The sequence below is a fragment of the Toxorhynchites rutilus genome, chromosome 3, assembly GCF_029784135.1.
Source record: "Toxorhynchites rutilus septentrionalis strain SRP chromosome 3, ASM2978413v1, whole genome shotgun sequence".
Lineage (NCBI taxonomy): Eukaryota > Metazoa > Arthropoda > Insecta > Diptera > Culicidae > Toxorhynchites > Toxorhynchites rutilus.
Window position 1 is genome coordinate 24,570,253 of NC_073746.1, and position 27,718 is coordinate 24,597,970.

The window sequence follows — 27,718 nt, forward strand, 5'->3', positions numbered from 1 at the left end:
TCTTCGGCCACTATGACTCCCCCTCCACTGGTCTCGGCCTACGCACACGCAGAGAACGTCTCAACTTTCTCCTTCGTAGTCGTCAGCGTCGCCGCCTGGGTCAGTTTTGCATTTTGCCGTTGTCATTCTGACCGAGACTGCGCCGCCGAGTATTGGTCCAGCAGCCGGCCAGCATTTCTTGTTTCTGGTATTAGCTTGTTTATGCGGTGATTTAGTCGTTAGGTTGATTGAGGTTATTAGATTGTTTCTGCGGCGCAGACGGATTTTTATTTCTTTGCTGTATTGTCTTTCGCGATCGCGGCATAAGCTTGTTGGTGTGATGGGATTCATTCGTACAGTGTATAGCGCATATGCTTTTCAGTTCAATGATTCAGTATCATGCCAGAAATTATAAAGCTATAAGCCATGAGTCAATTAAGAAAGAATCATAATATTTAATAATATATTCATTGGCAATGCTTAAGATTTCTACGACATATGTTTTATAGTCTACATTGGGACATTGGGCGTTAAAAAATTGGATGCATTGCGAAAATTCACATTTCTGAGCATAACGAATCTACAAATTAAATTGTAATTTCCGCCAAAAAACTCTTCTAGTGGCGATCTTTCTTGAGAGCATGTGTGATTGACTTTCTGTTCCAAACTTCATGCAACTTTTCCCCGAAATTGATCAATTGTGGACCAAGGTTATACAGGTGAATTTTCATCTCGTACTACGGCCCGTCAGCGATCAGTTGCACGTTTTAGGATGTTAGTGGTGCAACACTGTGACTGACTGTGACATTTTCAATTCCAACAATTTCAGAGAGAGGATTAGAGAATTGAGAAGTTAAATTTGTTCTGCATATGCACGGAATACATTTACACATTTACTGAAGGAAAGATATCTTTCTTGCTATCCTAAGCAAATTAACTGTTATTTTCAAACCAATTCTTTGTAACTCAGAAAAGTATTAGGCTGTCAAAAAAGTCCTGCGGTATTTCCGCGAGGTGTCGTTGTAAGCGCGTAGTTCTAGTTGTATTCATTGTATCGAGTCATACTATAGCTTGTTGGAAAGGTATTTATATAATATAATATAGTCCTTGACAGTGTTTTGTTTGGTTAAGTCGTTCGTGAGTTATAGTGTCGCAAATATGGAGCAAAATAAAGAGAAAATCCGACATATTTTACAGTACTACTATGACAAAGGCAAAAATGCATCTCAAGCTGCCAATAAAATTTATAGACCCGATACAGTTTCCATTTCCACCGCACAACGATGGTTTCAACGTTTTCGTTCTGGTGTAGAGGTCGTCGAAGATGCGCCACGCTCCGGAAGGCCTGTCGTCGAAAATTGCGACAAAATCGCTGAATTAGCCGAGAAAGACCAGCATAGTAGCAGCCGTAGCATCGGCCAAGAGCTGGGGATAAGTCATCAAACCGTTATTAACCATTTGAAGAAGCTTGGATTCACAAAGAAGCTCGATGTATGGGTGCCACACACGTTGACGCAAAAAAACATCTTTGAACGTATCGACGCATGTGAATCGCTGCTGAATCGCAACAAAATCGACCCGATTCGACTGAAGCGGATGGTGACTGGCGATGAAAAGTGGGTCACTTACGACAACGTGATGCGCAAACGGTCGTGGTCGAAGCCCGCTGAAGCGGTTCAGATGGTGGCCAAGCCCTCATTAACGGTCAGGAAGGTTCTGCTGTGTGTTTGGTGGGATTGTCAAGGAATAATTTATTATGAGCTGCTTCCCCATGGCCAAACGCTCAATTCGGACCTGTACTGCCAACAACTGGACCGCTTGAAGGTAGCACTCATGAAGAAGAAGCCATCTTTGATAAACGGAGGCCGCATTGTCTCCCATCAGGACAACGCTAGGCCACACACTTCTTTGGTGACGCGCCAGAAGCTCCGGGAGCTCGGATGGGAGGTTCTTTTGCATCCGCCGTATAGTCCGGACCTTGCACCAAGTGACTACCACCTGTTTTTGTCCATGGCGAACGAGTTAGGTAGTCAGAAGTTATCCACAAAAAAGGCCTGTGAAAATTGGCTATCCGAGTTTTTTTTGCCAATAAGGAAGCGAGCTTCTATAACAGGGGTATTATGAAGTTGGCATCTCGTTGGGAACAAGTCATCGAACAAAACGGCGCATATTTGACTTAAAACAGATGATTGTAACTAATTTTATGAACAAATGAAAATTAAAAAAAAATACCGCAGGACTTTTTTGACAGCCTAATATATCGTATGGTACACTGATGTATATTTGTATTTTGAATAAAGTTAATCATTCTATCTGTCCTAAAACTACTGATTATATAATTAAACAGAAGTGATAATTCTTGAACATCGAAATTTTTTTTTACCGATCTGAACAATGTTCCTGGGCAAATATTGGTGTTTCGTCGAAGTAACATATTTATCTTTATGTAAAGAACATACCGATTGTCTCGGAGTCAGATCAGGAACTGAACCGAGAGCAATTCATTTTTTCTGCAGCAAAATTCAACTAACTTTCGATACTTAACCCATTAACGAGCGAGCTGTAAAAAATATTGTTTTGACAAAAGCCATTGGTGTAATTGTGATTATTGCAATTAAGAAAACCCCTATGTTCGAGAATTATTTTTGTCCAATTTTCCATTTCCCGTGAAATGACTGTTCGGAAAATCAAACATTGGTCGCATTTTGTTCCCTGTAGGAGGTTCAATCGAATGATTTTTGTCCTACATCACAATGTGTGTTCTTTTATCAAAGTACAGGGAAACTTCGATATAACGTTCATTTTACTTTCAAAATTGTACGTTATATCGAAGCATAATAAAGAACTAAGAAATATAGTTTATATTACTTTTTGTGTTGCTGTTTGGGCAAGATAAAGAAATAATGATGGGAAAGTTCAACTAGAAGATGAAGTTAATCTTTCTCATGATTATATTGTTGATTAAAGCCTTATTCATTTAGAATCCGGAATCATAAAACCTATTGTATCTCGGGATTGGTTAAAGGTACAAAAAATGTTTCTATATCAGAATATAGACAATTTATTTTAAAAATTATTCCTTTACAGTGTTGATGATTTTCATACTTTTCTTCAGATACGCTTCATCAAAGTTTGGACTCTCTGTTGGTCAACCTCAGCGGCCATTTTATTCCACGATCTCTTCATGTCTGCAGCATCCCGAGTCACTTTGGCACACATTCCGCAATTACGCTTCACAATCGCCCAATATTTTTCGGTTGTTCGCAATTGGCGGCAAATCTGAGGATTGGGGCCTTTTTCAATGTAATCGATTCCATTGTCACGGAGACCACTGAAGCACCCTTGGACTATAGAGGCACCTTTCCAAATCTGGCCAAAACTTCACAGGACGTTTCTGCAGGCACTCTTCCCTCAACATTTTCGAGTCCATTGTCTTTTTTTTATTCATCCGTTTATTTTTACAGGCTTACAGGAGTTTAGAAGGGTGACACATTTTCATTAGGAAAAGGATGGGATTTTTTTTTGTTTTTTAATTTTTTTTCTTATATCTGTATTATAGTGACTTTCAACTCATTTGGCTGGTTCGTCACTTTCACTTCCATTTTTGGAAGAATGTCGGGAGTGAGAATTGAACTCGTGACCTTTAGCGTGAGAGGCATGGATGTTACCACTACGCCAGATCGCCTACACTAAAAGGATCGGATGTGTTCACACTCACGCTCACATTCATATTCACATTCTCATTCACACTGACACTTCACACTCAATTCTTAAAACAATCCTTACATCTAATATGTATTTACAATTTAACTTATTCTAATGTTAGTAGGAAGGGAATCGATAGCTCGTGAAGGACTAGTACATTGTCTTGTTTGTGATGAAATCCTTGGTTTTCTATCCACAGCTACGAATCCCTTGCAAAATAATGCACTTCCTGGCATATTTATCAGCGAAAACGAACTTAAGTTTGTTGGGAATGTCTCGTCTAGCAGTGCCCTTCTATAATATTAGGCCTGGCAGCTGTTCAAAATTCATCTTTACGTACATTTCGTCATCCATCAGCAAGCATCCTTCGTACTTCGCCAAAACCTTGCCGTAAAACTTTCAAGGTACAAGTGGTCTTTTGGCTTCCAAATTTTGCTTCAGAGTCCTGTTTGTTTGCTTGCAGGCACAGAAATTTCGATAACCTTTTCGCATATGGGTTCTCCGGATACTGACTTTGGTTAAAGTTGTGTTTGTGGCGATGTCGTAGTCCGAGAGTTAATTATCTCATTACTTTAAACCTCAGCTTTAAAGATCCGTCTACTGATCCATCAGAACAACACTTGCGCATTTACGAAAATGTTCCAGTTCATCATTTACTGCCGATTTAGCCACCTTCAGCGCTTTCGTGATTTGAATACCTGACAATACGAGCCAACGTCTTTTGGCGTAGGACTACGTCTTTCATTTCTGTACCGGGGTGTAAGTTCAAAGTTTCGAAAACGAGAAAGTGACGCTGAACTGCAAGGTTCTGAACGTTAATACCTCTTTACCCGCTGAATGGAGTGGTATAAAAATCTTTCCATCCGAAAGATAAAATGTCAACGAATTATATTATTGCCCCTGATTGGTCCAAAAAATCCTTTCAATAGCTTAAAAATTGCTTTGAAAGCAAGTTTCAACCAAGCTCATTGATGATGATTGGTGATCGCAATGTGTTCCCGAACACGGACGCAAAATCTAGGCAACTGGAGAAACCGTCAAAGCAAGCTGTGATTTATTTCCCTCGCTTGTATTAGTGTTTGGGAAACCATAGCGGGCACACGCAAGGTGTGAATACTTTCACTCGCATCAGTTTCTGTTCTGCTTTCGCATGGAACAGTCTAAAACATAGTTTGCGTGTGAGTGCGTCCAAGCGAAGGAATATTCGTACCCATTCACGTATTCGGATTGGTGTTCCCGTGATGCAATCCAATAGCATCAGTTTCTGTTCTGCTTTCGCATGGAACAGTCATGAAAAATTGCCACATCACGATAAAAAAGAAATGAATTTTATGCAAGGCAACTATATTTCGTTTTCACCGTGAAATGGCGCCCTCAGTTTCTATTCTGCGTATGGAGTATGGATTACGAAAACCAAAAATGAATCATGTATCAAACATCTTCAGTTGCTTTTACAAGGCCACTCAAATGCCATCGGTTCGTTTCGGAACCACCAAGAAGTTCGAAAGAGTTGAATTTTATGTTAATAACAATTCCATACTTATACTCATCCACTCACACACTAACAAGAAAAACTTCCAGCAATCTTTCAAAGTATTCATTCATTCACGCATTAAGAATTGATTCAGATGCAATTTCAAATGAATGATTACCGAGCCAACGGTAGTCCTACGTCTACCTTGCGGTTATATCACAGATATAACCCACTTCTTGTTTTTTCACCGTCGAAAGTTATAGGGTTTCCAAACAATTTGCTGTCAAAATTTTTGAGATACGCCTACTACGACCGCTGGTATTAAATGATCTGGGATTCCGGATTCTAACAGAAATCAACCTTAAGGGTAAATAGATAAAATGACCACTTGCACCGTTATTCTTCAGCACTTGTGTGCGATATTGCAGAGCATGTAATGCCAGAATCCAAATACAGTAAAACCTGTTTTTGTATGGTTCTTTTGTGCGATTTTTTTTGTGCGACCCTATCCCCCACACAAAAAAGGTTTGCCTGTATGGAAGTTCTGATTATGGTCTATGGTTTCAGACATGGGACAATAATCAGTTTCCAATGCTCTAATTAAAATTCGGGAACCTATACCCAGATCACCAAACTCTCAGTACGTGTTCCGAAAATATTTTTTACACATTGAAAATGTGTACGTTATATCGAAGTAAAATGTACGTTATATCGGGGGTACGTTATAACGAGGGTATGTTATATCAAAGTTCCCCTGTATTACTGTAGAAAAGTTAACATATTTTTGTATTTTAATATAGTTTTTTTTTTTCTGTATTATAGTGACTTTCAATGCCTTTTGGCTGATTTTTCACTTTTACCTTGCATTTTGGAAGGATTTTGGAGTGAGAATTGAACTCGTGACCTTTAGCGTGAGAGGTATGGATGTTACCACTACGTCAGTTCGCCTCCACAAATATAGGTTTTGTTTTTTGGGTTATGTAATTGAAACACCGTTCGCACATATTAGCTTTAAACCAAATTTATTGTCCAATATAGGTAAACTAAACGAAATTGACCGTAAGTGGTAGCTAATGAATAAAGCTATCATTCGATGCAAAAACATTAACATATCAGAGGCGACGCGTGACCAACTGAGCAACCTGTTCAATTTCATTTACAACACTAAAACAACAGTATTACGATGACAGATTTTAACATTTTCATTTCTCAACATTTATCTATACAGTAAAACCAGTTTTTTGTGCGGTTTTTTATGCGAATTTTTTTTGTGCGATTTTTGTGGTGCGACTTTTTTGTGCGGTATTTGAAAAACATGAAGTCACCGGTAATTTTTTCTATCTTTGATATGTATTTTATCGCTCTACATAGTGACTGTGTCAGCTAATTCCCATTCTCATGTTTTGTTTTGTTTGTTTTAAGGTGTCAGTAGGAGCTTATTGACAGGAGCAAAGTGTTGATTTTATGATCTGCGCAAGTGTTTATGAAAATGAAAAAAGGAAATGGAATGTTGATCAGTGATTAAAATGAAAAAAGTTCCTTTTTTCATTTTCAATGATCACGAATGGAATCATTAGGATTTGGGTTATTTTCTTGAGGAAGCTTTTTTATGCGGTCCCTATCCACCACATAACAAAAAGTTTTTTTCAAATTGTTTAGCGAACATGATTTTTTTTTGTGCGGTCCCTATCACCCGCACAAAAACAGGTTTGCCAAAAAAAAATCCTACGGTCAACTATGAGCGCAAACTTATCAATGATTTCCTCATTAGGCATCTGCATTATCTCATAATGAAAATATTTTTCCACAGTCATCAGCATAATTCCGAATAACCGTTTCTGGTCAGATCTCGACTGCAAAAAAATCTTGATCCGTCGAAAAACAAAAAAAGTTCTTTCAACGGATACCGTTGTATTAGGCAATGTCAGTATCATACTGGCCAGCCGTTTCGGAGAAGGGTTGATGCAGGTTTTGTCCAACGATAATCGAAACAATGACTATAATTTTAAAAAAAACCGTCAGCTTATTACAAAGTTTCGCTCAATCGAATTTCGAGTGGTATGAAATAAGCATTTCCAAATTCTCAGTAGGTAATGCGACATGGAAGTCCAATTTTTTGTGATTCAACATAGCGACGAAATTGTATTCATCTAGTTCCTCAAACCGTTTCTTCATTATTTCGTTAATAATCTTGTCTATAATCGATTCATATAAACGATGACGTTACTGTCATTCATAGTTTCGCCAGATACATCAGTTGCATGTTTGAGCGTACTATCGAAATGATGATCTGCTTTGAGCTGCTCTATAGAAGCAAGGCACGTTACGCGCAAATTCTACTACGTCTAATTCCGTTTTTTACTAAGTTTGATAAAGAACACCCGTATGTGCAAATATAATCGCAAAAAGTTTTAGCAAGAATTTCAATACGTGTGAGTGACAGTGAATACATCCAATAAATAACCGTTGTTTCACCAATGTTTGCACACCAGATTTATCTCCGGACATTACAGTAGCGCCATAATAGCTCTGGGCCACAATTTTGTCAGAAACGATGACAACCACGAAAAAAACACTGAAAAGTGGTAGTGTGTATTTTCTATCGTTTGCATCGGTTTTGTTCAGCAGAAATATTGAACCGAAAACGTCATTTTTACGCAAGGCGGCGCATTAGTAGTAGTGATCGTTTCTTACGTAGTTGGATGTGTTTGCCCTATGTTTGGATGCGGCGGGTTCAGATGAATGGTTTGAACCCAGTAGTCATTACTGCTTATTTCATAGCGTTAAGACTGTGTTGCGCGCGGATTGGGATGAAGTCAAATGTAACTATCAGATTGTATTCTTCACGGTGGGTTTGAGTTCCACCAAAATAGAAAATAAAATAAGGATATTCGGGATAACATGGAAATCAAAAATAAATTACCTTCGATAATTCCTCATCCATCCACAAATGTGAAATAATATACATTTTATTCAGAGATTGTCTACCTGTCCTATGAACAGGCGAACGAGACGCCTCTGTAACATATAGTTACTTTCCAAAGACATTTGGTCATTGATTCAAGATAGCGGAGTATAAGCAACAGCAGCATATTGAATCAGAAATTGAAGGGAAATTAAAATCGGTTGATTTTGTATATTTTTGTAAAGTTAACTGAAATATATACAACGTGGACTCGATTATATACAGTCTTCGATTTCTTTTCACTGTATATAATTGAATCCTGTATATAATCGAGTCAAAAAAAATTATTTAATTAATTTTTTTATACATATATTTTTTGTTTATTGAACATAAAAGAATTTAAATTTTGATTCATCGCCTTAAAGTCAGAAAACACCTTTCTCACATGAAAAAACATATTTTTTCCAGAATCTTTCAGAAGGGTATCGATGATCATATTTGATGAAAAAATCCTTCTACGCATATGTTCGAATTTCAACAATGACAGGGTTATAGAACTTTTTTTTTGTCTCGGACTCTGTTGCCTCAAGCTAAAGTACACTAAAAAGTACGCTACGTAAGCCAATTATGTTGCTTTCATTTGAAATTTTTTCATAAAAGACTCTTAGGCTCATTGGCTTCAATTTTATATGTCGATCATCTAAATCGATTCAGTGGTTCAAAAGTTATGAATTTTTGAAAAGGCATTTTTGAGAAAAAGTAGAAAAAAATGGTTTTTCAGACCGCCCTAAAATGAAAATGGGCACTCTAATAAAAAAAAAATAAAAAAACGGATCTAATGTTTTGCGATAAAGAACAAAATTACCATTTTTGACGAAAATCTGAAAACCAATGTATCGGTTCGACAGGGAATGGCTGTATAATTATTTATAGAATAAAATTCTAAGAAAAGCAAATTGATTTTATAGAGGAAGAGCCTGTGACTTTTTGGACTTATTGGTGATGATGATCAAGACATGTTGAGATGTTTTGAATTATAGAGACTTTAAACTCCCTCAATCCTTAGAAGGTCATTCGGAAAGCCTCTCTGCCGCTGCCGTCTGGCCGCAAGATGGATCGCTTTTTGATCGATCATACGATTTTCCTTTCTCGCATTTGAAGCCAGATGTAAAGAAGATATTTTCCAGCGGTTTTGCATTTGAAGCCAGATATAAAGAAGATATTTTCCAGCGGTGAAAACTGTGTTTTTCGGTAGAAAACTTAAAGCGGCCCATAGACGTTCAATATTATGGTGAAATATTTTGTCAATATTGCCCCTAGACGATCAACTATATTGCACAAACCAAAATATTCAATATTATTTATCAATATCAATCAATATCAATATCAATATCAATGGCTTAAGGTGAAAGCTTGTTCCGTCACTACGACCACACAACCGAATAATGATTTTCTGTTGCCGTTTTGCGGATGAACCTGGATCACATAATTTTTTTATTATTATTGGGAAATGGTGTTTTAGAAGCGTTCGAGATTTTACTAAGAGGTACTGATAAACTACTTACATATTCAATAAGTTCAGTGTTTCAGTATTGCTCTCAATAGTGAGCAATTAACAGTACCGTTCTCTCCTTTACAGTTAAAGCTGACAGCTTATTTGACAATCTGCTCAAATTAGATTTTAATTGCTTTGCGAATCTTCCCGCTTCCTCAGTCAGAGCAAGCATTCATTCATTGGCCCTTGTCAGTACTACTAAATATTTGTATTGAAGAGTTCATTCTCAAATTTTCTATAATGTTTGTTCTCGTTGGCCATCTAACTCTTCTAGGCCACTTGCTTGAAGATTGGGTCATCAATCCAATCCATCACTTTTGAACCGACCATCGTGTTTAAGTTACACTATTTGAGTTATAATGTTCGAGAGCTTATTTGAAATGTTCAATTCATTTTCCTCAGACATAACGGGTTCAACGGATATGAAAACTATATAGAAAGAAATTGACATTCGCGCATAACAATTATAAATTCCCTAACAGAGGTAAAAAAGGGGGGTTTCTGCAGACTTGATTGAACTAAATTGTCGGTTAATCGTTCACTATCTTTGATAGCATAAATTGAGCGTTTGCTCGTATGATGACAGCTATTGCCGGTAACACTCATAGATTATCCCATCGCCAGGTGCTGCGCTTCGTCTCGCTACCGCGCCGACAGTAATTCGTGCAATCATCTCAGCGATTGATTGAATTCTGCAACAATAACACAACTGGCTGATAGGATGAATTTACACGCTAATTGATTTGCTTCGTCAGAGGTAGCACCGGAGAGGCAAAAAGCGTACCGGAAACAGCAGCTCCGTTGCGCTTGGTGCAACAAAGTCATCGCCATCGCCAGCGGGTTTACAACTTCTTTAATAACCTACCTGCGCAGGAGGGACCTTCTTAAGGGGTGTTGCCGATATTTAGCTTCATTCTTCTCGTAATGTCTGTAATTAATTTAATGGCGAATTTATGCGCTATTTCCACGATTAGTGGTCGTCACCGATGGCATCGTCCTCCAGTTTCGAGCGCCGCCCAAGTTTCTAGAAGTTTAGAAGACAACCCGATTACTGTGTTGCTATTCCCATCATAACACTGGCTATTGGTGAAATATTTCTTCCAACAGTAATTAATTAATTTGCATATTCTTCGGTTTTTTTCTCTCTCCAGCAATAATGTGTTCATCTACAAGGTACAACAAAGTATGCGAGGGCGATGATTCTATGCGAACGGTTTACTCTTCTGTCTGCAATTGTTGTAAAGTTTCGATTAATTGTGGCAAACTTGTGCCGGAGGCGGCGGTAGCAGTTGTGGGTGGCTCGAAAGACAATGGTAGAAACCTTTCTCTTGTATTATTCAGACTCTCACGCTAATAGCAAGTGAGGAATTTGCTGTGATGAATGATGAAACTTTCAATGGCTGGTTTCCTACCGGGGAATGGGAGAGGTGGGGGTGTGCGCTTTGCCGGGTTCGTCTCTTATTCTTGTTATGGTCGATGGTTTCTAGAATTTATGGAGATTCGATCTCTTACGACTAGTGGTGGTTTGTTGGGGTCCATCAAACATATTCATATATATCATGAATTTCCTATTGCGTTCGTCATATGAATCTGTTCCCACTTTTTTTCTTTCTGAAATAAAAAAAAACTCGAAATTTCGCATACCGCCGTGGAGCACATTCCTCTCTATTTGGCTCGTTAGCTTTTATTTCACATTAGCACTTTGGTACAGCTGGCGCGTGAAATGAGTCTCTAAATTAGAGACGAGTCTCTGAATTCCGAAGTACTTATCATAAAGTTTTATATCCATCTCTAGAACAGAGCTTCGTGTGTCACCGAAGCGCTGTAAAACAACACTCAGGACAACAAGAAAACACCACTAATCTCTCAATTTGATTTCTCGATTTTCATTCCAGCATCGAGGATTCTACGGCACAGCAATAGCAAGCGCAGCAGTAGTCCCAATGACTATCACGATTCGGCGACGGCGTCGTTATTCAAAGAGCAGCAGCATCAGATTAATGGGAAGTATTCAAACTCGAACGAGAATGGTGGAGTGCCGTCAGCCGGAAGCGATGACAGCATTGGTCCCGGAGTGGAACCTGGAGTGGCGGCGGCGGCAGCGATCTCATCAGCGCCGTCATCGCTGTCGCATAATTCGCCGCAAACATTGACGCTGACGGCGGATAAAAATAAAACAAGTAAGTTGTTCGGTGGTTCGGTTCTTGGCGGTTTATTGGTTTATTTTCTGGGATGGGTTCCGATTTTTCCTCGCTCGAGTGTGGCGACGTTACGGGGGTTTTTATGGAGTTAACGATATTTCTGTTTCTTGTTTTCACTCATTCGAATTTTAGTTGGTGCTTCTCTTCAAACGGTTGCAGCGCGGATTCACACGGAATTGATTTGTTGATCCGTGTTGTTCCGGAAAATTTAATATTGCGACATCAATCAATCGTGGCTGATGATTAATTTCCCAATTATGTAGAAATTCTTATTGTAAACTTCAAATTTTGCAGGTTTCCACCACTTGTTCGTCAAATTAATTTCACATGAAACAACTGGGAGTCCAGATTAAATTATAAAATGATTTTTAGGATTAGGAACTTTTCCAGTGGAACATTTGCCTTCTCAATGTGGGTATTAACCCATTAACCAAGCTGTAAAAATTATTTTTTTGACGAAAGCCTTTGTTGTATTTTCGGTTATTAACGCTAAAGGAACTCCAATGTTCAAGAATTATTTTTAAAAATTAAATAAATGCATCAATTTTGGATTCCCGGAAGAACAAGAACAGGAGAATGGAGGTCTCTAAGTATAAATCCAAATTAATCCACCTAAGGTGAGATGTGGCATTTCTTATTTCATGTAATTTTAACTTATTACTGACAGGCTTTTTCTTTCAAACGAAAGCTTGTGCTGTTATTTTTATTGTTAACTGTGGAGAAATGTCAATGCTTAAAAACTTGTCTCTTCAATTATCCATTTCCCGAGAAAATCGAACATTTTCCGAAACCTGCAAAGTACCAGAGTACTGCTAAAAACAATGGCATAGAGGGTTGGGAGGTTATTATTCGGTCCAGGGGAAGAATATTCACACAACAATCTCATTAGAATCCTCGTTACACGTACTGATCATCTCCTTCAGATCCCCCACAAAAGAAATTCTACGGGCCGCCATCACCTTAGGTTGTTACGGGCAAAAAATCATACAGATTTTCAATAATATTTGCTAAATTAATCGATATTTGCAAACATTCACAACTGAAAATGCAAGAATGAATGAAAAACCTTCCGTCTTCTAAAGTAAACAAATCAAAATGCGCAGCGGAAGTTAGATGTGTTGGTGTTGATTCAGCAGAAAAAAAAAGTTGGTTATGGCCAACGTTCGATTTTTCGAACACTCAATTTCCCCGGCTGTTATTTTCCTGTATGTGGCTCAATCGAATGATTTTCGCTCTATATCACAATGTATGTTCTTTTATCAAAGCAATACTGTAGAAAACTTCACATATTTTCGTATTTTATTGGGGTTTTTAATTGAAATTGAAAACACCTTCCAAACATCCTGTCCAAAAACATGAAAAATTATCAAAGTTGCTGTTCGATTATTCGAACGCTTGGCCTAAAATAGGTTAACATGCGTCATATTCATTAGTAGTACCTAGTTGAGATTTCTATGCCGGATAACACACCTCGAATGTATTCTGGAATGCATAATATTAGCTCATTCGAACTTCATTTAAAGGGTGTGTCACATCAAATTGCATCACGGAAAAAACGCTGGCATTTTCTTTTTATTCATACTTCGAGCCCAAGCCCGTATACTCGCACCTTCCTCTTTACCCCGTCCATAAGGTTCTGTACAACGTCAGGTTGTAGTTTTTTTTGAACAGAAATCCATTCTCTTGAAGTCCGCCTCCGATTTGACAACTTTTGGGTTCTTTCGGAGGGCCTGCTTCACAATCGCCCTATATTTCTCTATTGGGCGAAACTCCGGCGCGTTGGGCGGGTTCATTTCCTTTGGCACGAAGGTGACCCCGTTGGCTTCGTACCACTCCAACACGTCCTTTGAATAGTGGCACGAAGCGAGATCCGGCCAGAAGATGGTCGGGTCCTCGTGCTGCTTCAATAGTGGTAGTAAGCGCTTCTGTAGGCACTCCTTATGGTAAACCTGCCCGTTTACCGTGCCGGTCATCACGAAGGGGGCGCTCCGCTTTCCGCAAGAGCAGATCGCTTGCCACACCATGTACTTTTTGGCAAACTTGGATAGTTTCTGCTTACGAATCTCCTCCGGAACGCTGAACTTGTCCTCTGCGGAGAAGAACAACAGGCCCGGCAGCTGACGAAAGTCCGCTTTGACGTAGGTTTCGTCGTCCACTACCAGGCAATGCGGCTTCGTTAGCATTTCGGTGTACAGCTTCCGGGCTCGCGTCTTCCCCACCATGTTTTGCCTTTCGTCGCGGTTAGGAGCCTTCTGAACCTTGTATGTACGCAGGCCCTCCCGCTGCTTGGTCCGCTGGACGAATGAACTTGACAAATTCAGCTTATTGGTGACATCCCGGACCGAACTTCTCGGATCACGTTTAAACTGCTTAACTACGCGCTTGTGATCTTTTTCACTGACGAAGCATCCATTTTTGCCGTTCTTCACCTTCCGGTCGATGGTTAGGTTCTCGAAGTATCGTTTTAGTATTCTGCTGACCGAGGATTGGACGATTCCCAGCATCTTACCGATGTCCCGATGTGACAACTCCGGATTCTCGAAATGAGTGCACAGGATTAATTCACAACGCTCTTTTTCATTCGACGACATTTTTACAAATTTACGAAAAATTGACAGTGAAGCATGGCCAACGTGATCTATACACTCTTATGTGATTATAACCGAAAGCGGAAGATATAATTCCTAAAAATTAAATTTCTACAGCGTTTTTTCCGTGATGCAATTTGATGTGACACACCCTTTATTAGTGTCACAGAAGTTAAAATTTGAGTTATTTTTAAAAACGAAAGATCACCGAAAATAGGGGTTTCAAAAAAAAAATGTTGATGTCAAATGTTTTAAAATTGCATAACTCGTCGAGATTTAATGTTATCTAGAAAAAAACAAAATTTGTCAAAAAAAATTTTTTTTGGCAATTGATCGTTTTCCCGTCTGAAAAGTCGATACTGATTTTTTTTTCTTTTGAGATAACTGTAAATCGTGACGTGTCATGCAATTCTAAGATATTTGGCATCAAAAGAAAATTTTAAAACTTCGATTTCCGATGATTTTTTGGTTCCCAAAAAACTCAAATTATAACGACTAATAAATGAATTTCGAATAAGCTAATATTTTGCATATGGTATATTATCGTGCAAATCAACATTTCGCTACAAGTTCCGAATGCAAAATCGAGATAACGATTTTTTTGGCACTTAAAACCATACGTTTCGTCTCGTGTTCCGGAAAAAAACTAAGTCACAGAATGTCGATTTTTGACAAAAAAAAAAATCGAGATGACACTAGATCGACGTTTCATGCAATTTTAAGACAATTGGCATATTTTTTTTTCGAAAACCCCCATTTTCCTTCCCCCTTGGGTGATTTTTCGATTTTCAAAAAACTCAAACATTGACCGCTTTGCGCCACTCTCCCTTAAGTCCGATTGAGCTGATATTTGGCCTAGGATGTTTTTTCGAGGTGGTGAACCTTTTGTATAGGGTAACTTTTTGAAATGTAAGGGTCGATTTTTCCCCATTGGCACCCTACTGTATATATATAAAAATGGATTTCTGTCTGTCTGTCTGTCTGTCTGTCTGATTCTTATGGACTCGGAAACTACTGAACCAATCGACATGAAAATCGGTATGTAGGAGTTTTCGGGGCCGGTGAAGGTTCTTACGACAGTTCGAGACCTCTCCCACCTCTCTAAGGGGGGCTGCCATACAAATAAAACACAATATCTGCATTACTCGAGAATTAATCAAGCAAATGAAACGAAATTTGGCATGTGGAGGTTTTAGGGTGCAATAAATAATTCTATGGTGGTTATATACTCCTCCTTTAGGGGGGGGGGGGGTGGGGGGTGTGGTCTGCCATACAAATGAAACACAAATTTCTGCATTACTCGAGAATTAATCAAGCAAACGAAACGAAATTTGGCATGTGGAGGTTTTAGGGCGCAATAAATGATTCTATGGTGGTTAAATACTCGTTCCCCTCTCTAAGGAGGGCTGCCATATAAATGAAACAGAAATTTCTACATTACTCGAAAATTAATCAAGCAAATGAAACCAAATTAGGCATATGGAGGTTTAAGGGTGCATTAAATGTTTCTATGGTGCTTAGACACTTCACCCCCTTCCCTAAGGGGGGGGGGGTCTGCCATACAAATGAAACACAAATTTCTGTATTACTCGAGAATTAATCAAGCAAAGGAAACGAAATTTGGCATGTGAAGGATTTAGGGTGCAATAAATGATTCTATGGTGGTTAGATACTCTTCCCCCTCTCTTAGGGGGGGAAGCCATACAAATGAAACACAAATTTCTTCATTACTCGAGAATTAATTAAGCAAATGAAACGAAGTTTTGCATGTGGAGGTTTTAGGGTGCAATAAATGATTCTATGGTGGTTAGATACACCTCCCCCTCTCTTAGGGGGGATGCCATACAAATGAAACACAAATTTCTTCATTACTCGAGAATGAATCAAGCAAATGAAACCTAATTAGGCTTATGGAGGTTTTTGGGCGCAATAAATGTTTCTATGGTGGTTAGTTCCCTAAGGGGTGGGGGTTGCCTTCAAATGAAACACAAATTTCTGCATGGATCGCCGAGTGTGTTGATAAGAGCAAAACTCGAGAAAGGAATTGTCCGATTTAGGGCTGTCTTCATTTTATCATGTTTTCTGTATCAAACATTTATTCCACGTAACGGAGAAACATGTTATTTGCAAGTGGATGGAAAATCTTGCACGAGAATTGTGTCTGAAAATAATCTGATATTATAATGTCGAGTTTTAGTAGAAGTACTGAAATTTTATGATAAAAAATTATCTTTAAGGGTAGATTAAAAGATCAATCAATGAACAGTTCTGCGATTGGACCCATGAACATGCGCTTAGTAAGAAAATGTGGATGGGATAAAGAAAAATATATTTTGTGCGGGACGAAGTTTGCCGGGTCAGCTAGTGAAAATAAATATATATGAGAAAAAATGCCTGGCAAATTTTGCGTCAAACTTCATTTGTGGGAAGCGTATTGAAGTTTTTGTAACAAATGCAACGTTAGAATATACAAGTATAAATGCATCTAAACGTCTGTTGCAAATTTTTACCACTGTGACAGTGGAAAACCTCAATTTTGGGCGAATTCAGTGCTACACCATTACTTTAGAAACGAGATCGAGTATGTTGATTGATTGATTGATTGATTGGTATGAAGCTAATTGATTTCTAATGGAATCATTAAAGTGGATCTTTCACGCGAAGCTTTCCCTCGCAAAAATTACACTCATTGGCACTCTCATTTCAGTTTTTTTTTGCACAGAAAACAGTTGCCTCGAATGAGACTTCCATCTTCCATTTGGGTTTGGTTATAAAATGATTTTCTTTATTATCTTGGTTGATTTCGATTTGTAGGATACTGAGCGAAAACTGTGATGATTAGGCTCATTAGCAAATTCTGAAATTTTCCTTCATTAGTGGGATTGCTGATTCCATTCCGCACAGGTATAGCATCGCAAGGTCGATTAGGTGAAGGCAATTTTTTTATCGTTGAGCGGGTGGTAATGAGCAAGCAGTTGATCAATCACGTGCAATCCTCCCAGCTTCATGTGCCTGTCCATTCCTACACTGTACTTGCATCTCAAGCCTGAATATTTTATTTTTTTTGAAACAATCTACAAATTAAGGCAAAGATTTTATTGATGACTATTTTTTTATCCCTAATTAGGATCTTTTACCAACAAGCTTGAACAATATTTGCGGATCGGAAATAGTCTTCGAGAAAATGGATTTTTCTGATAAAAATGAAACATAAACTACACTTTTTTTCAAAATAATATTTAAAAATACAAGCTTTTTATTCCGAAATACTATCCCTTTATTTTTCGTGTTCTGGAGAATATTGGGTTAGTTCTCTACGCCGTAATGGTGCCTTATTTAGAAAATTTGACCAATGAGATTTTCTATTAATAATTCTTAAGCTTTAGCTTGGGTAGACTGTACAATTCGTAGTTGCTCTCTGTGATTGACCTAAGCCAGCGAAATTGCACAAAGAACACACCGAAACCATGGCAGTAGCAAACCATTCTTATTGGGCATGTTCCGATGATTCTAGCTTGATTTAGTCAATAATGACGCCGGCCACCTCCTTACAGGCACCAGGGGAAGGGAAGGAATGTTAGTATGATATTCGCCGCCCGAAGGCCAGAAGGGTCGGCTCTATAGAGGTATAGCGTGGTTCTATAGTGTTTATCGAAGAAGGGATAGTTGTTAGTGGGAGAAGGTAAGAATCAGGATTCACTGTGGTGAGTGATGTGATTAGGAGTTTATCCATATCTTTCTTCCCATAATAAACATGGATAACAGCTATTACAACCATCCTCCTTAGGGGCTTTGGACCCTCTACTCTGGTTCTCAATAGTTTCAGATTCTTTTTCGGACATGCTACTGTAGAGATCCGTCATTCGCAGGCGGAGTTTTTATTCCATTATTAATTGAATTTATTCAAAAACTCCCCTCCTCTTTCCTTACATATCGAGCAAAAATTTGTTTAATTCTGTCAAACAATCTCCATATGATGGCGATTATTTTAGTTATGACTGGTTTTTCTATCCTTAATTGGGAGCTTTTCCCAACAAATAGCACGAAGAACATTTTTCTGATCGAAATGTGGACAAAATTGATTGGAATGAAATTCAAAAATACAATATTTTTATTTCAAATTCTATCCCTTTTTTTCATGTTCAACTGATATATTGGGTTGGTTCTTTACGTCATAATGAATATTTTATTTAGAAAAAAATATCAATGAAGTTTTTCAATAAGAATTCTGTACATTTTTTTTTTCCAATTCATTTATTTGTAAGGCTCAATCGTATAAGCTTTGCGGAGCCGCCAATTCAAGATTTGTTTATACAAAATTTCAACTTAAATCTATGTTTAGTAGGTTTCGACTGATTACTCGAGGTTAGAGGAGCAACAGAGAATTATCATGGTGGACATAGTATTGTGTTTTGTGCTGTGATAGTTTATGAATATTTAGTGTGAAATATTGCCCTGTGCAGCGAAAGAAGTCTTCGTTCGCGTGCCCTTTTTGTTGAGAAATCAGGATAAGTAGGAGAACGGTTGCCTACAACAACCGATTCTTGTTTAATTTTGCCTTTTTCAGCCGGCCCCGGCGTGCTGTTTTTCTTGTATAGCAGCCGTGGCGGTTTATTCTTTCTTTATTTCTCTTCTCTGTATGGTTGTATAGCGTCCCGCTTTAATCTGTGTTGGCTATGGAATGTTCGGTGTGTAAACTGGGGATAGTGGTAAGCGATCTGCCGGTTTGCTGTATCGGTAAGTGTAGCGGAGTGTTCCACTACAAATGCACACTTCTGAGCAGGCCGACAGCAAAGCTTATCACGGAGAACGTAAATGTTTTTTTCAAATGTAATGACTGTCTATCAGACCAGGGTTGTGGTGAGCAAAGTGATCTTATCTCGGGTGTGCGAAAGGTAGAGAAGGAGGTGATGAAACTATCTTCACTCTCTGACTCGCTTACGGACATGCGAGATCACATTACGGCTCAGCTAGACAGCGCGCTAAAGTGCGGTATGAAAGATTTGAGACAAAATATATGTGAGTCTCTTGAAAAATTGATATGTGAGAGATTGGATTCTATGACAAGTTCATTTTTAACATTTACCGCGCAGAATAATTTAGCTGCAAGGAATGATTCGCTCGATGAACCTGGTGCAATTCCTTCTGAATCGCACCAAAACATTCCTAAACGGAAGAAACGTAAATATCAGAATAATGATAATGATGATGTCATTCTTAATAACATAAGTTTCGCGGATGTAGTCAAAAGTTCAAACAATGCTATTGATAATAATATAAAGAGCAATAGTATCAAGCAAAATAGTCGTAAAACTCAGTCGGTTATTGTAATAAAACCCAAAGAGTCCAAACAAGCTTGCGAGGAAACTCGTAAGCATTTAAAAACAAAACTAGATCCAAAAACACACAAAATTGGGAATTTTAGGAATGGTAGAGATGGCTCCATCATTGTCGAGTGTTCAAATGGAGCCAACATAAATGATGTCAAAAATGATATTGAAAGCAATTTGGGTGAAAATTACCATGCTGTTGTTCCCATATCGGTGCCAAGATTAAAAATTGTGGGCATGAGCGATCAGCATTCCTCCGCCGTTTTCATTGACTATTTAAAGAGTCAAAATGAAAACATCGCAATAAAAGATGTAAAAGTTTTGAAAGTTTTCGAAAATCCACGCTTCACATACAATAAGTATAGCGCTATGATTGAAGTAGATGTTGACACATATAATAATTTACTGAGTGCGAAAAAAATAAATGTGGGGTTTGATCGGTGCTCCGTAGTTCCCGCGATTAGTGTGTTAAGATGCTTCAAATGCGGAGAATTTGGACATAAGAGCACGGATTGCAAACAAAATTGTGAAACGTGTTCTAGGTGTAGTCAGAAACACAAGACATCTGAGTGCACGTCAACTGTATTGAAATGTGTTAATTGTTTGAAAATGAATAGAGAACGTAAAATGAATTTGGACGTCAACCATGCCGCATTTAGTTCTGAGTGTTTAGTATACAAAAGACTTTATGAATTGAAAAAAGGCAGCTTGCATTTCAATAAATAGCAACCATGTTCCAGAAGAATTGTGAATCAATTTCATGTTCTGTATTTGAATATTGCGGGGTTGTCAACAAACTACGTAGCATTACGTCAGATTGTTGAAGATTTTTATTGACGAAGTTTTATACGAACGGATAATTAATGTGGACAATTTTTGGTTCACATTCCTCGCTAACAACTTGATGGAGCTGGATGTGCTATTCATCACTCCTCAAGCATTGTTCTCGAAGTTTTTTTTTTCTCTTCTCCCCAACGAGTTGGTTTTTTTTTCTCGTGTGTTCTGTGGTGAATTAGTGCCCAAAGTGCCCAAAGCAGCCAGAACCGAGGAAGCAGCGCCTCTGCAGTGGTCTGGATCGGCGTCTGTAGTGGATCAATAACCATAACGGCATCGTCAACACGTGGTTGACGCTCAGTTGAGTACAACAATAACTTCTGCTATTGTGTTGTCTCCGTAGCGCGTGACTTTTGTGTCTCCCTTAATAGGGTAACAGAGCGCATATCGGAACAACAAATTTATGTGATTATTTTTATTTTATTTAAGTTTTTTTTTTTTTTTTACAAGTGAGATAAAAAAATTGTAAAGATAATAATCGTTCGTTCTAAGAATGGAGGAGGGTGGGGGTCTAGACATGGACATTTCAGACTCCCCCTCGCTTGCTCAAGCAGGGTGTAGTAAGTCCCTTAAACGGACTCCTATGCCCGAAGATTCTTCTTCTGGGGACGAGTCAACTCACACTACCAAGCCCCCCTCCAAAAAAAAGATTGCAAACCTTTCCCCTGATTCCTCCAATACTTCCACCCAATCATCGACATCCCTTCCCCCCTCTGATGTTACTGTTCCCACTCAAACCTTGTCCTCGAATTCCTCTCCTATTGTTTCCGCTCCCCGTGTCAGGGTTTATCCGGACGATGCGCCTGACGCTGGTCCTTGGGTTGTTTTTTTCCGGCCCAAACCTAATGGTAAAGCCTTGAGGGTCGTACAGATTATGACAGATCTGAAAAGATACACCTCTGTTTCGGAAATTTGCAAAGTAAGACCGAACAAACTGCGAGTTGTCGTGACTAACCGAAAGGACGCGAACGATATTGTTGCTGATAAGCATTTCATCCTCGAATATCGAGTTTTTATTCCCTCCCATAACGTAGAAATTGGGGGCGTTATATCTGAAACGGGTCTGACGTGCAAAACTATAGAAAGTATGGGAGTTGGCAGGTTCAAGAGGCTTCCTTCGATGGAAGTCAAAATCTTGGAATGTCGCCAACTTGGAAAAGTTACCCAGGAAGGAGTAGAAAAGAAATTTACGCCGTACGACTCGTTTCGAGTCACTTTTGCTGGTGCCGCCCTCCCTGACTACGTTATGGTGGACAAATTGAGGCTGCCGGTGCGACTCTTCGTGCCAAAGCCCATGACTTGCAACAAATGCAAGTCAGTTGGTCATACAGCAGCTTATTGCGCCAACAAGGAGCGCTGTGCCACATGCGGAGAGCAACATGAGGGGAAATCCTGCAGTGCGACTGAGCATAAGTGTCCATATTGCGGGGGATCCCCACACGTGCTCTCAGCTTGTGAAACTTACAAGAGTCGCTGGGATAAACAAAAGCGCTCTTTGAAGGAACGCTCGAAACGCACTTTCGCGGATATCTTAAAGGGCGCTTCCCCACTGGCTCAACAACCATTACCAACAAACAATGTCTTTGCTTCACTGCCAGTTGACGAATTGGAAGCGGATACAGCTAACGAGGGCACACCGTTTATTTTCAAAGGGAATTCCCGGCGCAAAAATGTGTCCACTCCCAAAGTTCAACGACAAGTCCCATCGGTGGTACCCCATGTTAGCTTGCCTAAAATATCGAGTGCAGCGGACAAGCAAAATCAGGTTCCTCCTGGCTTCCGTGGGAATAGTTCACCTTCGAACGACCCAGCACTCGAGGGGACATCAAAAACCCCAACTGTCCCTTTTTTTGCGTCCAGCTCAACTTCCCAATCGGGATTTATAAAGTTGACTGACCTTGTGGATCAAATCTTCACGTGTTTTAATGTTTCCGATTCCATCAGAACCATTGTCATCTCAATGCTTCCAGTACTAAAGACAATTTTGCAACAATTGATGCAAACATGGCCCCTCCTTGCAATGATTATCTCTCTTGATGTCTAATTTGAATAGAGAGGTCGGAGATATCACTGTTTTACAGTGGAATTGTCGTAGTCTTATCCCTAAATTGGATGCATTCAAATTTTTAATTCATAAGTTCAATTGTGATGTTTTTGCTCTGTCCGAAACTTGGCTTTCTTCGCGAGATGATCTCTCTTTCCACGATTTTAATATTATACGCTTGGACCGTGATGACAGATACGGAGGGGTGCTATTGGGGATCAATAAGTGCCACTCATTTTTCCGAATTGACCTTCCACCTATTGGAGGGATCGAAGCTGTTGCTTGTCATGCAAACATTAAAGGCAAAGACCTCTGTATTGTCAGCTTGTATTGGCCTCCGAGAGCTGCGGTTAGCCGCAAACAACTTGTTGACATGTGCTCACTCCTTCCTGAGCCACGATTGATCTTGGGAGACTTCAACTCTCACGGAACTGCCTGGGGGGAACAGTACGACGACAATCGTTCATTGTTGATATATGACCTTTGTAACAGCTTCAATATGACCGTTTTGAACACTGGGGAAACAACACGTGTGCCTAAACCTCCTGCTAACCCAAGTGCTCTTGACCTCTCGCTTTGCTCGAATTCACTATCGTTAGATTGCAAGTGGAATGTAATCCAGGATCCCAACGGTAGTGATCACTTGCCAATCAAAATTTCCATCACCATTGGGTCGAATTCTTCTGAATCTATAAACATGGCATATGACCTCACAAGACACATTGACTGGAAAAAATATGCGGACGCGATTACTCTAGCCATCAATTCCAGAGATGGTTTACCTCCATTGGAGGAGTATAACTTCCTTTCTCGTTTGATCCATGACAGCGCGGTTCGCGCTCAAACGAAACCCATCCCAGGTTCCACCATTCACCGAAGGCCTCCCAATCCATGGTGGGATAGCCAATGTTCAAAGCTTTATGTAGAAAAATCGAATGCATTTAAAGCTTTTCGGAAACGAGGAACCATTGACAATTTTCAAACGTATTTAGACCTTGAAAATCAATTTAAAAACTTGATCAAAGGTAAAAAACGTGCTTATTGGCGAAATTTCGTGGGAGGTTTGTCACGAGATACGTCAATGAAAAAATTATGGAAAGTGGCTCGAAACATGAGAAATCGCTCTTCATCGAATGAAAGCGAGGAACATTCACATCGATGGATTTTTAATTTTGCGCGAAAGGTTTGTCCCGATTTCGCTCCCGTGCAAAGAATTGTTCGAGATATACCACAAGATAGGTGCGATCTTGATTCCGAGTTTTCGATGGTAGAATTCTCTCTTGCTCTCCTTTCAAGTAACAATTCGGCTCCAGGATCGGATAGAATTAAGTTCAACTTGTTGAAAAACCTCCCCGATGTGGCCAAACATCGCTTGTTGAATTTATTCAATAAGTTTCTGGAGCATAATGTTGTTCCGGATGATTGGAGACAAGTACGAGTTATAGCTATTCAAAAACCCGGAAAACCCGCGTCCGACTTCAATTCGTACCGCCCAATAGCAATGCTGTCTTGTATACGGAAATTGTTGGAGAAAATGATCTTGTTTCGCCTTGATCGTTGGGTTGAAACGAATGCCTTACTCTCAGATACACAATATGGGTTCCGCAGGGGCAAGGGGACGAATGATTGTCTTGCGTTGCTTTCTTCAGAAATTCAAATGGCTTACGCCGAAAAAAAACAAATGGCTTCAGTATTCTTGGACATAAAGGGGGCCTTTGATTCTGTTTCAATAGAGGTTTTGTCAGACAAATTACACTCTCGGGGTCTGCCGCCTCTATTGAATAATATGTTATATAACTTGCTTTGTGAGAAACATTTGAACTTTTCTCACGGAGATTCGGCAGTAAGTCGGTTCTCTTACATGGGCCTCCCCCAGGGCTCATGTTTAAGCCCCCTTTTGTACAACTTCTATGTAAGCGACATCGACAATTGCCTTACACAAAATTGCAGCCTAAGACAACTTGCAGATGATGGAGTGGTGTCTGTCGTAGGATCAAACGAATCCGACCTGCAAGGACCCTTACAAGATACTTTGAACAATTTTTCAACCTGGGCCATTGGGCTAGGGATCGAATTCTCCACGGAGAAAACAGAGATGGTGGTTTTTTCTAGGAAGCATAGACCAGCAAAACCAAAGCTTCAACTTTTGGGTAAACCGATCACTCATGCTATGTCATTCAAGTATCTTGGGGTCTGGTTCGACTCCAAATGTACTTGGGGGGTCCATATTAGGTATCTGAGTAAAAAATGTCAACAAAGAATAAACTTTCTCCGTACAATTACCGGCACCTGGTGGGGAGCCCATCCCGAAGATCTTATAATGTTGTATCGAACAACTATTCTCTCAGTGATGGAGTATGGCAGTTTCTGTTTTCAATCAGCTGCCAAAACACACCTCATTAAACTCGAGCGAATTCAGTATCTTTGTCTCCGTATTGCGTTGGGATGTATGCCCTCAACGCATACCATGAGTCTCGAGGTTTTGGCAGGCCTACTCCCACTAAAAGATCGCTTCAATTTATTATCTCTTCGGTTCCTCATCCGGTGTAAGGTTATGAACCCATTGGTGATCGGGAATTTTGAGCAGCTGATCGAGCTAAATTTTCACTCCGGATTCATGAGTTCATATCATGAATTCATCTCCATGCAGGTTGATCCTTCTTCGTATATTCCCAACCGTGTTTGTTTTCCTGACTACATCAATTCCTCTGTGCATTTTGATCTGTCCATGAAACAGGATATCCATGGATATTCAGATTATCAACGATCGAGGATCGCTCCAACGATCTTCGATTCAAAGTATGGGGGTATCAATTGTGATAATATGTACTTTACTGATGGGTCCTCTATGAATGAGTCCACAGGATTTGGAGTGTTCAACGAAATTTTTAGCACCTCCCACAGTCTTCAGAATCCTTGCTCAGTGTATATTGCTGAATTGGCAGCGATATACTGGGCGCTGGACAGCGTCGCCTCACGACCTGTTGAACACTATTACATTGTAACGGATAGTCTTAGCTCTGTCGAAGCTATCCGTTCAGTGAGGCCGGAAAAGCACTCGCCGTACTTCCTTGAGAGAATACGAGAAATTTTGAGTGCTTTATCCAGACGCTGTTATGTCATTACCTTTGTCTGGGTCCCTTCACATTGCTCAATTCCGGGTAATGAGAGGGCTGACTCATTAGCAAAGGTAGGTGCGATTGAAGGCGACATTTACCAGCGTCAAATCGCCTTCAATGAATTTTTTTCTTTAGTCCGTAAAAATACCATCGCTAACTGGCAACGCAAATGGAACGAAGATGAATTGGGCCGGTGGTTTCACTCGATTATCCCTAAGGTTAGCCTCAAACCGTGGTTCAAAAGTCTGGACTTGAGTCGGGACTTTATTCGCACCTTCTCCCGACTCATGTCCAATCACTGTTCGTTAGATGCACTTCTCTTTCGTTTCAATCTTTCCAGCAACAATCTCTGCGTTTGTGGCCAAGGTTATCACGACATCGAGCACGTTGTTTGGTCGTGCGAGGTGTATCTGGTCGCCAGATCGAATTTAGAAAACTCCCTTCGGGCCCGAGGAAGACAGCCCAATGTGCCGGTGAGAGATGTGTTGGCTCGGTTAGACCTTGATTACATGACCCAAATATATGTTTTCCTTAAAGCTATCGATCTTCGTGTGTGATTGTACCTATGTCCTTATACCCTCCTTTTCATCCATTGCGAGCGATTGGCCCCCTTGGTATAAACAGTAAAATAAGTTGAAATGTAAATATACAATAGATTTAAGAATCGAGTGTGATCATCAACATTGTAACAATTCCCTTATATCCCATCCCTTTCCTGAAAGATGTCACCCTCTAAACTCGAGTAAACCGCGAGTAATCGGTTTTCCACCTTACTAACCATAGTGTTAGGAAAATTATTTATGTATAGTTTTAAAACATATACTTAAGAATTCGGCTCCTTTAAACTAATGTAACTGAGCCTGTAAAAATAAACGATTTATATAAAAAAAAAAAAAATTTTTGGTAGTTTGTTTTTCAATGTTTTTGAGTAACCTGACGAAGTTTTTTGAACGGATTATATTATGTAGACTATCTAAAATTTTTTTAAATTATCTTTTTTTTAATTAGTATTGATCTCTATTATGTCTGTCATGATGGACTGGTGATGATGGACTATTTTTATTTTTATTTTGTTGTTTTTATAGTTGTATTAGTTGAAAAAAAAAAATAAAAGTAGTCTACAAAAGTTTGAGCGTCGCGCGCGTGCCACAGATATAAAGGATATTAAATTGAAAGATTTTTAAGTGCCGGTCTAGGAAATTTTCGTAAAGGAAATTTTCTCGATTTCTCTGAATGAGGATATTCATTGTCAATCCAAAGCAAGGCTGGCGGTTGGACTTGTGCTCTGGTGGACCCTTTGGCTGCAAGGGCCTCGTCGGGACCGTATCGGCTCTGTGGCGGACATGACTGAGTATTGGCTTGTCTTTGGAAATTGCAATTTTTTTGAACTTATATCTGTGAATAAAATCAGTGCGTTTTTTTTGTGTTTGCTAAACTGATTTCAATGTTGAGAAAAAATAAATAAATTATCTTTTAGATAACTCGTCTTGCTCTAACCTCTGTAGGGGAAGGAGGCGGGACCATCATCATCATCATCATCATCAACCATTTTTGTGGGACGGGTCAGGTTAGGGATATGGATATGAGGTTTCATTGTCTCCGAGGGTTGCCGCACGCACTGTAGCATTGTGCATAATGACCAGGGATAGCATCTGGTGTTCGACTAGCTGTCGAGGGCGGGCGACGGTGAGATGAGGGGACAAGACAAACAAACTAATAACGAAAAAGAAAAAAAACATAAAGCAATAAATTCTTATACTAGACCGTTTCACAAATATATAGATCAACTGCATATAGCAGATGTCGCGAGTTCCCAACACGTCCCAGACAGAAACATAGGGTTGTCTTCTTTGGGCCTCAAGGTCATTCAAAAGGTACTCTCTGGCCGCGTGATTATCCGTACATTGCCAAACTGCGTGAAATCTCTACACATAATTCTGCACTAAACATTAAGAAAAAAAATAATGTAGTTACATTACCCATT

The 27,718-nt window shown here is 39.5% G+C and overlaps 1 protein-coding gene across 1 annotated transcript in view; it reads left to right on the top strand.

The window, feature by feature from the left end:
- Positions 1-27,718, top strand: part of LOC129779626 (TGF-beta receptor type-1) — a 192,046-nt gene that overhangs the window by 71,590 nt on the left and 92,738 nt on the right. Inside the window, exon 2 of the mRNA XM_055787214.1 lies at positions 11,514-11,798. Within this exon, the coding sequence (XP_055643189.1) occupies positions 11,514-11,798 (285 nt within the window). The remainder of the gene's footprint in view (positions 1-11,513; positions 11,799-27,718) is intronic.